Below are 12,462 nucleotides of genomic sequence, written 5' to 3'. Positions count from 1 at the left end.
TTTATTTTTATTTCCTTATATGAATTGTAACTCAGTAAAATCTTTGAAATCGTTCCATGTTGTGTTTATATTTTTGTTCAGTATAATATGCATCTAACTAACCAGCACCAACACAGTCATGCATGGTCCATCAACATGAAAAGAAAAGCATCTGGTATCTTCAGGAAGACTTGCTCAGAGAGGTGTTTCTCTACCTACTCACCATCAACTCAGAAATAATCATTCAGAAGTTCATATGAATGTCAGAGAATAAGGTTAACGAAGAAGAGGGTACATGAGAGTTGTAGTATTTGTTTCCCCACAACATTCTGCTTAACCCAGATAAAGATATGTTGGTTTTGTTCTATCAGATCTGGTTTTGAAAGACAAAATGTTGGTGCCAATGTGACATATTGTCAGGACTTTGGCTTATAGTAACATCACTGAGGTGTATTTGATCCTATCAAAGAAAATACTGCCTACAATGTTGAACATATTTTTTCGTGACTATTGAGGGTTATGGGTTTATGTCATCTGTATCAAATGCCATTAAAAAAAAAACGTATTTGTGTTATCTCATCATACTCTACACTCGATAATTTAAGATACATTTTCTTCATAATTTGAGACACCGTTCGACGGCTACCATGGTTACAACATCACTTTGTGCTGAACGTCACCACTTCTTGTGGCTAACGTTGTGCACATAACATGTTAAGGAGGCGTTCTTTGTGCCATTGTTCAATCAAGTAAAAACGAGAAAACGGATAAAGTGAGTGATAATTTCAATATAAGGAATAATTGACAAAATAAAGTAGTATACAATTTGTTTTATTGTCTGAAGATAATAAATACTACTAGCGGGTCGAGTCATTGCTAGCTAGCTGTCTCGCCGTCTAGTTAGTCGGACAGTTGAATGCTGTTTAGCTAACTAGCCAATTTATAAACAATATAGTTATCTACTGAGCTAGCTCATGTTAGCTACATGTTTACTGGACGAGCAATTCCGCTAATGTTACAGTTGTAACTAATAGCTATGTATTTCCATTATCTGTCAAAACGTGTTCCCGAAAGCAGCTAGCGTTAGCATTGTTCCCATAACAATTGAATGGGTAATGCTAGCCAGCTAGTTTAGCTAGCTATATCCCTGCAGGTCAAGCTGTGATGCCTGCATAGCAACACGTACTTTACTCTTGTCTCAACCACCACAGCCACTATCATTGTGATTAGTTAGTTATGTGCATTGCTATGATTATCAACACCACGACACCTGCTTGCCTAGGCTAGCCTATATTCATATTATATGTCTGATACCGAGATTATGGCAATTACTGCAATATGGCTTTTGATCAGTATAAAATAGCAAAGGAAGGCAATGGCAGCTGGACATTTGCAGCAAAATCCAATTCATTGTTGATTTGGTTTGTTGAGCTTAGAGGAAGGTGGTGGTACTTCTCTACCATGGCACTGAATCTCCTCTGTTCTCCTCTTCCCAGTGGACCGTGGGTCAAAGCACAGGCAGGTGAAGCCTCTGGCTGCCTCTCTGCTGGACGCCTTAGATTATGACAGCTCAGACGACAGTGATTTCGAAGTGGGAGACGCAGATGCCTCAGGTAACCAACCGCAGTGGGGGTCCGCTTCCATCCACTCCCCCTGTAAATGACACCTTTTCTTCCCCCACACACTCAGTTCATTCCTGTTATGTTCTTCTGTCAGTTCAGATAGAACCGGAGAGAAGAAAGATGGAGCTCAGAATTAATTATTCAAACCAACTTGAAAGATACCCAAAAGCAAGGCATGGATTTCTATTGTTGTTTGTTGCTATTTGGTTGTGTATCCCTTTTAGAAGTTGGCCATCATGGACTACTCATAGTCATGAAGGCTCTATTTAGCTGTGGCTTGAAAAGCTTTAAATGACACTTCAATGTCCATCTTTGAGATTTTCCTAGCTGTGATATTCTCCATGTCAACACAGCTTTCAGAAGACTATCTCCACCATTACTTTCTGCCCGGTCCGTCTGTCAGTGCCGCCCCACTCTCAGATGCAGGCATTCCAAGGTTTAGATGAAATCCTCATCACCCTGCTTGTCTGTGTCTTGTAGTGACCTTGTAGAGCGGTGTTTCAAACTGACTCGGCATGATCTAGAGAGGCTGTGGCCACTGAGGTGATCTCGGGCCTGCCACTCTGGCTGGGCTGGATTTATCACTCTGTTGGCCCTGAGGTCTTCATCCACCCTATCTGAAACACACACACTGAAGCCAGAAGCTGATAATGAGATTCTACAGTACCGTGAACCTCCTGGGCTCTGTGGTGTTGGAGTGTTGGACTCTGGACCTGTCACCTGTCACCTTGAAATCCAACAGCTCATGTTAATCTGCATTGCAGATTAGACTACATGATATAATGTTAGAGAGCTGAATTCAACATTGTTTTTATCACTTAGCAACATGATTTGATCATGTTAATCTTTATTTAAAGTGTCAATACAAACGAGATTAAGACAGCAGACATGCCCTCATTCATACTCCATGTTGAACATGCCCTCATTCATACTCCATGTTGAACATGCCCTCATTCATACTCCATGTTGAACATGCCCCCATTCATACTTCATGTTGAACATGCCCTCATTCATACTCCATGTTGAACATGCCCTCATTCATACTCCATGTTGAAAATGCCCTCATTCATACTCCCATGTTGAACATGCCCCCATTCATACTCCATGTTGAACATTCCCTCATTCATACTCCATGTTGAACATTCCCTCTGTCCTTCTCTCCTCTGTTCTAGGATCAGAGGGTAGTGCCATTGGGAGTGATGAGGAGAGGTCCAAGGAGGAGAGCGCTGCTGAGGACTCTGACAATGACAGCGACTCTGACAACATCGGCTATGCAATGGACGGTGAGGAACAGACCAAGGAGCTGACAGGTGACGACACCCCCACAGAGGAAGAGGAGAGGACCAAGGAAGAGCAGCCGTCCTCTGACACTAGCATCACCACCACTAAAGACCCTGCTCCATCAGGGGTGCCCAGGGGCCGACGGAGGAGAGAGGAGAAGGCCTCGGACACAGAGGCTGGGAGTGGAGGAAGTGGGAGTGGCACAGGTAGGCTATGTTTTAAAATGTTTTTGTTACATTCATGTTTTGAAATAATAATATGTTTATAAACGTGAAAAATAAAAACCCTTGAACCTTGATCCAGGTCGTGGTAATGTGAGTAGTGGTAATGCGGTAGTGGTAATGCGGAGGACGGCCGTGACACAGGAGCCCAAGAAGTGGAACCTGCGTTGTAAACGCCCCATGCTGGACTTCACCACCATGGAAGAGCTCAACGAGATGGACGACTACGACAGCGAAGACGACAATGACTGGAGGCCCACCTCCGGCAAGAAGAAAGCCAAGACGGCGGCCACTCAGAGAGGAGGAAGCGAGGGAGAGGAGGAGGCGGAGGAGGAAGATGACGACGGAGGGAGCGGTAGTGAGGATGATGACAACGATGGTGGTGATGATGAAGATGAGAACGAAGAAGGGAGCAGTAGCGACAGTGATAAAGAGGTGAAGAAACCCAATAAGAAAGTGATAAGCAGCAGTGTGCTTGACAAGGAGCTGACCAATGACAGCATGTCACAGGGAAAGAGCAACAAGGTAAACACAACTTTATGTCCTCTGTATCACACTTTATTGTTCGCAAACTGCCTCTCGCCCTCAGCATTTAGCATGTAGTTGTGAAAGTTGTTAGAGAAGTTTATATAACTCTCTGATTCCTTCATTGGATCCAGTGTGTTAGCCAGCCCGGCGCTGTGTTGCTATGTGCCACAGAGTTATCATATAATCCAATGAGGAGATTGGATTGTATCAGAGTGAGAGAACCACAGCTAGAGAGATACAGCTTTGTGTTAGGCTAATCGGCTAATCGGCTAGTCCATTCGTGTGAATGAGATTTAGCCTACTGCTGTCTATCAATAACCATCTGTGGTCAGATGAGAGGGGAGATTGTGAGAGGCTTTAGATTTAGGACTTGGAGGAACTTTGTTTGCAGAGTCTGGAAACTTTATGTTTTGCGGTCTGTTGTATACAAGCATATTAGAATCACATGTAATAGTGTATTACATTCAGACACGGAGATGAAGACATTCGAGACCTATACATTCCATCTAGTTAAAAACAGAACATGTGTACAACAGCCGCAATATAGTGTATAAGGGTGCATTGATAATGGTTTTACTGAAACTTTATTGTGTCTCCCACTTCCTGTCTACCCAGGATGCCCTGCTGGAGCGTGCCCAGGCGTGGAGCGCGGTGGCCCAGAGGATGGAACACATCCTGATCTGCTGCGTGTGTCTGGGAGACAACAGCGAGGACGCTGACGAGATCATCCAGTGTGACAACTGTGGTGTGACTGTACACGAAGGTAAGAGATATGTAGCCTTTTCCTATTTTACTTCTACGGTAAGCACAGGTCAGAAACACAGCTGTTCAGAAGGGCTATAGGACTACCTTGGTAGCTCTTCAGGTTTGGGTCAGAAGGTTTGTGTTTTTTCTGTAAGGCAGAGATTTAAAGATGAGCTGGTGTTTTGGGTGCCAGGTTGGGTTTTGGTAGCATGTTCCATATACCCACAACCATAATAATAATAATATAATATAATAACACAAAAAGAAACAAACACTAAATTATCACCACTTCACTGTCCACCCCACACCTAAACATAGCAGGGAAACCAGCAAACCAGAAGTGCATTCTCCCCATACAGCTCTGGCTGGGGAACTAACAGACTAACCCTATTCCTCTTCATCTAGCATTATTAGCTCATTGTGTCTCCCTCTGACTGGTTGGAAACAAAATCAATGGCTTCTTAAATCGTGTCTCAGATGTGGCCTTCTCCTCTGGACAGGCGTGGTAACGCTGCCCATGCACACCCCTGAATCAATGTGACAGCGCTAATTTTCAATTACAATCACTTTATTTATTTATTTAGATGTTTTACTGATTTTAAAGCACCTATAAATGGAATGCATGCAGGCATACATGCTGGCACACACGCCATGGCCATTGGCAGCACTAAATCAGAGGGTCTTTCAAGTGCACCCCCACTCTCTCTCTCCGCCTCAGTTCTCATTCTCACCCCAACACAACACACACCTCACACATACACACACACTTATCTCCCCCTCCCTGTGTTAATAAGTGCCTGGTCAAACACTGCATATTCTTGTTCTACTATTCTACAGTGCCACAGAACAAGTTGTGCTCCATAAGAAAATGCAAGACTACAAATGTTTTTGCTTTTACTAACATGCAGCATCTAATTATTTGGGTCCATTTATTCCTAATGTCTTGCTCAATTACAGTTGATGCCAACCCCCAAGCAGACTTTCTCCAGGTATTATGACATGTATTTCATCAGAATTGCACATCAGGCAAACGGCTTGTATTACAAGCTTTCCTTTTCTTTCTGTTGCAATGAGAGATGGAGAGGATGCAAGTTTTGAGAGAGAGAGATAAAGGGAGTGGGAGGACTGTAGAAAAGGCACAGTAAGACATGCATAGAGGTTGGAGGACTGTAGAAAAGGCACAGTAAGACATGCATAGAGGTTGGAGGACAGTAGAAAAGGCACAGTAAGACATGCATAGAGGTTGGAGGACTGTAGAAAAGGCACAGTAAGACATGCATAGAGGTTGGAGGACTGTAGAAAAGGCACAGTAAGACAAGCATAGAGGTTGGAGGACTGTAGAAAAGGCACAGTAAGACACGCATAGAGGTTGGAGGACTGTAGAAAAGGCACAGTAAGACATGCATAGAGGTTGGAGGACTGTAGAAAAGGCACAGTAAGACATGCATAGAGGTTGGAGGACTGTAGAAAAGGCACAGTAAGACACGCATAGAGGTTGGAGGACTGTAGAAGAGCAAGAAAGTGACAAGTAGGAACTCTTTCTCCTTCATTAGCCTCACCGGCATTTTCTCCTCCCGCGGTGGAGAGAGGCTGGCAGGTAGGAGTGTTGTGTCCGCCCCTTGACTGAACAGACAGCTGTTCCATACTGAGCACTGCCCCTCCCTCGCAAGCCATTTCTTAGACACACACGGGCCCCCCCCCCCTTGAGCCAGCAGCACCACAGTGCCAAGCGCCCTGAGGGAGAGGGAGGTTGGTTGATTCAGGAGAGGGTTGGCCCACACGGTTGCCTCCATGTCTCACCTGCAGCTCTGCACAGCAGCTCAGAAAGTTGACACACACACACACACACGTCAAGGCAGAACCTGTCATATGCATGGGATGATACTGGCATGAAATGGGAAACAGAGGAATAGCCAGGGCCTTTCTACAGATTCTGTGCCCAGTGCCCTACCCACCCTGATGAGAGGAGGGTGAGCTGGTGTTTTGCCAACTCCGGAGTTTCAACTGTAGTGGGAGGGAGAGAGGATGCTGGATGCTAAAGCTATGCATGGATTGTTCTGTTAGCCTTTTTGGCTCCAACTAGCTCATGTTTAGCTCATCGTTTTGCGGTCAAAAGGTGCTGGGTTATCCTCCATCCTCCTCTGGGCTTTAGAGGCACAGTGCGCTTTGTGATGTTCCTGACTCACTATTCTGAGAAGATAAGAGAGTGAGGGTGGAGGGAGAACAAGGGATTGTAACAGGAAAGAGAGAGAGAACTAGGGAGTGACTGTGAGGAAGAGATGAGAGATGAGCTGTCATTATCTGCTGTTTGGTTGAGTCGTCCGACCATCTCGTCTCTCTGCTTGACTCCAGAACTCTTTGTTCTCCTTTCAGGAGCACTACACATTCCCTCGTTCAGACAGACACTCTCCTCCTCAGACCAGAGGGAAGGAACGATGGATGAAAGGAGGAGATGCAGGAAGTCCAGTGCAGGGGAGGGGGGAGATCAAAAGCCTTGGTGAGCACAGCAGAGGCTCAGATAGCCAGTTGTCTGTACAGACACAGCCTGTATCTGTCACAGTCCTGCAACCTGCAGACTAGCTGCTTTTGATTAGCATGGGCTAGTATGTGTTGAATGATCACAGACATCATTAACTGCACCGCCATTAAAAAAGCTCTGATTCTTTCTCTCTCTCTGTGTGTCTCTCTCTCTCTCTCTCTCTCTCTCTGTGTCTCTTGCTCTCTCTCTCTGTGTCTCTTGCTCTCTCTCTCTCTGTGTCTCTCGCTCTCTGTCTCTTGTTCTCTCTCTCTCTCTGTCTTTTGCTCTCTCTCTCTCTCTCTCTCTCTCTCTCTCTCTCTCTCTCTCTGTGTCTCTTGCTCTCTCTCTCTGTCTCTCGCTCTCTCTCTCTCTGTCTCTCGCTCTCTCTCTCTCTCTGTCTCTATCTCTGTGTTTCTCTCTCAAGCCTAAATGCTCCTTCTAGCTTTTCAGTAGAGGAGACACTCACTTCTTGATTGGTTTTATGTCCCTTTACAATTTCTAGTCTCTTTTGTTTTGCAGTTTTCCTGTTTCAGCAGTGTGCTGGTATCCAGTGTAATTTTAAAGCAGCGTGGCTGTTAAAATGCTCTCCCCTAATATAAGAACATGACATTGTCATTAATAGGCCTTGCTTGCATGCCAAATGGCACCCTATTCCCTACATAGGGCTCTCGTCAAAAGTAGTGCACTAATAAGGAATAGGGTGCCATTTGGGACATACATCATTCTACCACCAATTAAATCCCTGTGCTATTGATTTCACTCGGCTACCTAACGAGTTCTGGACCGTAAAGTTAATTATTTTCTCAAATGTGCTTAATTCATTTAGGCGCTACTGTTTGGGCTCATTTGTTTAAATGCATATTCAGTAGGAAACTATCTTTAGGAGCGCTGTTTTTTGTTGTCGCTGTGATGGACAGCGCCAATGTGTGACTAACTGGTCTGGCATATGTCATACTGTAGTACCAGCAGATGACACAGGTCCTCTCTCTCTGACACTCTGACAGTGTCCTTGGGGCCTACTACTGTAAAACAGATCCAATTCAAGGCACAAATCATACACTGTTTCCTTCTATCCCCCTTCACTGTAAGGGTGCTAGTGTATGGCTGCGTGTGAAATGGCACTTCATTTCCTATGTATTGCATTACATTCAACCCGTGGTCCATTTCCTATGTATTGCATTACATTCAACCCGTGGTCCATTTCCTATGTATTGCATTACATTCAACCCATGGTCCATTTCCTATGTATTGCATTACATTCAACCCGTGGTCCATTTCCTATGTATTGCATTACATTCAACCCGTGGTCCATTTCCTATGTATTGCATTACATTCAACCCGTGGTCCATTTCCTATGTATTGCATTACATTCAACCCATGGTCCATTTCCTATGTATTGCATTACATTCAACCCGTGGTCCATTTCCTATGTATTGTGGTCCATTTCCTATGTATTGCATTACATTCAACCCATGGTCCATTTCCTATGTATTGCATTACATTCAACCCGTGGTCCATTTCCTATGTATTGCATTACATTCAACCCATGGTCCATTTCCTATGTATTGCATTACATTCAACCCATGGTCCATTTCCTATGTATTGCATTACATTCAACCCGTGGTCCATTTCCTATGTATTGCATTACATTCAACCCGTGGTCCATTTCCTATGTATTGCATTACATTCAACCCGTGGTCCATTTCCTATGTATTGCATTACATTCAATGGTCCATTTCCTATGTATTGCATTACATTCAACCCGTGGTCCATTTCCTATGCATTACATTCAACCCATGGTCCATTTCATTGCATTACATTCAACCCGTGGTCCATTTCCTATGTATTGCATTACATTCAACCCGTGGTCCATTTCCTATGGTTGCATTTCCCTATGTATTGCATTACATTCAACCCGTGGTCCATTTCATGTATTGCATTACATTCAACCCGTGGTTAGTGTATTGCATTACATTCAACCCATGGTCCATTTCCTATGTATTGCATTACATTCAACCCATGGTCCATTTCCATGTATTGCATTACATTCAACCCGTGGTTCATTTCCTATGTATTGCATTACATTCAACCCATGGTCCATTTCCTATGTATTGCATTACATTCAACCCATGGTCCATTTCCTATGTATTGCATTACATTCAACCCGTGGTCCATTTCCTATGTATTGCATTACATTCAAATGGTCCATTTCCTATGTATTGCATTACATTCAACCCATTACATTGGTTCATTTCCATGTATTCCATTCAACCCATGGTCCATTTCCTATGTATTGCATTACATTCAACCCGTGGTTCATTTCCTATGTATTGCATTACATTCAACCCATGGTCCATTTCCTATGTATTGCATTACATTCAACCCGTGGTCCATTTCCTATGTATTGCATTACATTCAACCCGTGGTCCATTTCCTATGTATTGCATTACATTCAACCCGTGGTCCATTTCATATGACATCGTTTAGTCTGTCACAGAACTGTAAAGAGCCTACCATTCGTACTGTTTGAAGTACAGGACTGGTAGCTTTAGCATCGTCAATGCCCGTTCTTGTTGTTCCTCTGTCATGCAGTCCTCTTAGTAGTTCCATTTGAAGGCAGCCTTGCCTTAGACAAGGTTCATGAAATTCTTAGTGCTTAGCAGACATATGGCCTTATCCATGGCAGTGAGATGCCTTCTGTACATCCTCCGTATCTCCTGTTATACACCAGGGTAATTATCACATTCATGTGGGTTAAGAGCTCAGCTCAAGGTTAAAAACTATGTTTTCCCTCATGCTGTTTCAACTAACTGCAGAGACCTTAGTGCCTCAAGGGCAGCTCCCGAAGCCCCTGAAATGCATTTAAAGGCCCACACCTTAATAAAATAATGACAAGATGCCAGCCCTGCTACTTGATTTTCTATAATGAGGCTGGAGAAATGTGGCCTAACCACTCTCAAATTCATAGTAAATAGCACAGAGTGAGCCTTTAAGTGATCCACAACATATTAAGCTGGTATTGTGTTTATATCCAGTGTTTCAGATGAATTCAATCCTAGAGGAGAAGTGCAGATGATGAATGAATGAATGGGACCCATAGAAGAAAACAATGCATTGTGAAGCTGCGTATTGACAGTTCATTTTCATTTGAGAAAAAGCGCTGTAATCCATTATCAGGCCTTTGTCAGACGAGAACATTGAATTATACTTTTTATTGAATTACTCCACTCTTTCTCTCCCCTCTCTGTCTTTCTCTCCCCTCTCTGTCTTTCGCTCTCCCCTCTCTGTCTTTCTCTCCCCTCTCTGTCTTTCTCTCCCCTCTCTGTCTTTCTCTCCCCTCTCTGTCTTTCTCTCCCCTCTCTGTCTTTCTCTCCCCTCTCTGTCTTTCTCTCCCCTCTCTGTCTTTCTCTCCCCTCTCTGTCTTTCTCTCCCCTCTCTGTCTTTCTCTCCCCTCTCTGTCTTTCTCTCCCCTCTCTGTCTTTCTCTCCCCTCTCTGTCTTTCTCTCCCCTCTCTGTCTTTCTCTCCCCTCTCTGTCTTTCTCTCCCCTCTCTGTCTTTCGCTCTCCCCTCTCTGTCTTTCTCTCCCCTCTCTCTGTCTTTCTCTCCCCTCTCTGTCTTTCTCTCCCCTCTCTGTCTTTCTCTCCCTCTCTGTCTTTCTCTCCCCTCTCTGTCTTTCTCTCCCCTCTCTGTCTTTCTCTCCCCTCTCTGTCTTTCTCTCCCCTCTCTGTCTTTCTCTCCCCTCTCTGTCTTTCTCTCCCCTCTCTGTCTTTCTCTCCCCTCTCTCTGTCTTTCTCTCCCTCTCTGTCTTTCTCTCCCCTCTCTGTCTTTCTCTCCCCTCTCTGTCTTTCTCTCCCCTCTCTGTCTTTCTCTCCCCTCTCTGTCTTTCTCTCCCCTCTCTGTCTTTCGCTCTCCCCTCTCTGCCTTTCGCTCTCCCCTCTCTGTCTTTCTCTCCCTCTCTGTCTTTCTCTCCCCTCTCTGTCTTTCGCTCTCCCTCTCTCTTTCTCTCCCCTCTCTGTTTTTATTTCTTTCTCTCCCTCTCTGTCTTTCTCTCCCCTCTCTGTCTTTCTCTCCCTCTCTGTCTTTTCTCCCTCTTGTCTTTCTCTCCCCTCTCTGTCTTTCTCTCCCTCTCTGTCTTTCTCTCCCTCTCTGTCTTTCTCTCCCCTCTCTGTCTTTCTCTCCCCTCTCTGTCTTTCTCTCCCCTCTGTCTTTGTCTCCCCTCTCTGTCTTTCTCTCCCCTCTCTGTCTTTGCTCTCCTCTCTGTCTTTCGCTCTCCTCTCTGTCTTTCTTTCCCCTCTCTGTCTTTTCTCTCCCTCTCTGTCTTTCTCTCCCCTCTCTGTCTTTTCTCCCCTCTCTGTTTTTGAGTTTCTCTCCCCTCTCTGTCTTTTCTCCCCTCTCTGTCTTTCGCTCTCCTCTCTGTCTTTCGCTCTCCCTCTCTGTCTTTCTCTCCCCTCTCTGTCTTTCTCTCCCTCTCTGTCTTTCGCTCTCCTCTCTCTTTCTCTCCCCTCTCTGTCTTTCTCTCCCCTCTCTGTCTTTCTCTCCCCTCTCTGTCTTTCTCTCTCCCCTCTCTGTCTTTCTCTCCCCTCTCTGTCTTTCTCTCCCCTCTCTGTCTTTCTCTCCCCTCTCTGTCTTTTCTCCCCTCTCTGTCTTTCTCTCCCCTCTCTGTCTTTCTCTCCCCTCTCTGTCTTTCTCTCCCCTCTCTGTCTTGTCTCTCCCCTCTCTGTCTTTCCTCTCCTCTCTGTCTTTCGCTCTCCCCTCTCTGTCTTTCTCTCCCTCTCTGTCTTTTCTCCCCTCTCTGTCCTCTCCCCTCTCTGTCTTTCTCTCTCTGTCCTCTCTCCTCTCTGTCTTTCTCTCCCCTCTCTGTCTTTCGCTCTCCCCTCTCTGTCTTTCTCTCCCCTCTGTCTTTCTTTCCTCTGTTCTTTCTCTCCCTCTCTGTCTTTCTCTCCCCTCTCTGTCTTTCTCTCCCCTCTCTGTCTTTTCTCCCCTCTGTCTTTCTCTCCCCTCTCTGTCTTTCTCTCCCCTCTCTGTCTTTCTCTCCCTCTCTGTCTTTCGCTGTCCTCTCTGTCTTTCTCTCCCTCTCTGTCTTTCTCTCCCCTCTCTGTCTTTCGCTCTCCTCTCTGTCTTTCGCTCTCCTCTCTGTCTTTCTCTCCCCTCTCTGTCTTTCTCTCCCCTCTCTGTCTTTCTCTCCCCTCTCTGTCTTTCTCTTTCCCCTCTCTGTCTTTGAGTTGTTCCCCTCTCTGTCTTTCTCTCCCCTCTCTGTTTTTACATAGGATATCCCCTCTCTGTGTTTTTCATAGGCTCTCCTTCTCTGTCTTTCTCTCCCCTCTCTGTCTTTCTCTCTCCCTCTCTGTCTTTTTTTCCCCTCTCTGTCTTTCTCTCCCCTCTCTGTATTTTTCTCCCCTCTCTGTTTTTCTTTCTCTCCCTCTCTGTGAGTTTTTCTCTCCCCTCTCTGTCTTTCTCTCTCCCCTCTCTGTCTTTCTCTCCCCTCTCTGTCTTTCTCTCCCTTTCTGTCTTTTCTCCCCTCTCTGTCTTTCTCCCCCTCTCTGTTTTTCTTGTTTCTCTAGGTCTTTCT

At 45.2% G+C, this 12,462-nt stretch overlaps 1 protein-coding gene across 4 annotated transcripts in view; it reads left to right on the top strand.

Annotated features, from left to right (window-relative positions):
• The first annotated feature begins 618 nt into the window (after positions 1-618).
• The window catches only part of LOC118399515 (PHD finger protein 14-like), a 140,396-nt gene continuing 128,552 nt past the window's right edge, over positions 619-12,462 (top strand). For all 4 annotated transcript variants that reach the window (XM_052472243.1, XM_052472241.1, XM_052472240.1 and 1 more), the window contains exons 1-5: positions 619-751; positions 1,476-1,592; positions 2,774-3,088; positions 3,186-3,628; positions 4,247-4,394. In XM_052472243.1, the coding sequence (XP_052328203.1) occupies position 751; positions 1,476-1,592; positions 2,774-3,088; positions 3,186-3,628; positions 4,247-4,394 (1,024 nt within the window). In that variant the 5' untranslated portion in view covers positions 619-750. The remainder of the gene's footprint in view (positions 752-1,475; positions 1,593-2,773; positions 3,089-3,185; positions 3,629-4,246; positions 4,395-12,462) is intronic.

The sequence above is a fragment of the Oncorhynchus keta genome, chromosome 20 (genome assembly GCF_023373465.1).
Source record: "Oncorhynchus keta strain PuntledgeMale-10-30-2019 chromosome 20, Oket_V2, whole genome shotgun sequence".
In the NCBI taxonomy this organism is placed as follows: domain Eukaryota; kingdom Metazoa; phylum Chordata; class Actinopteri; order Salmoniformes; family Salmonidae; genus Oncorhynchus; species Oncorhynchus keta.
This window is presented reverse-complemented; position numbering and strand designations above follow the sequence as displayed.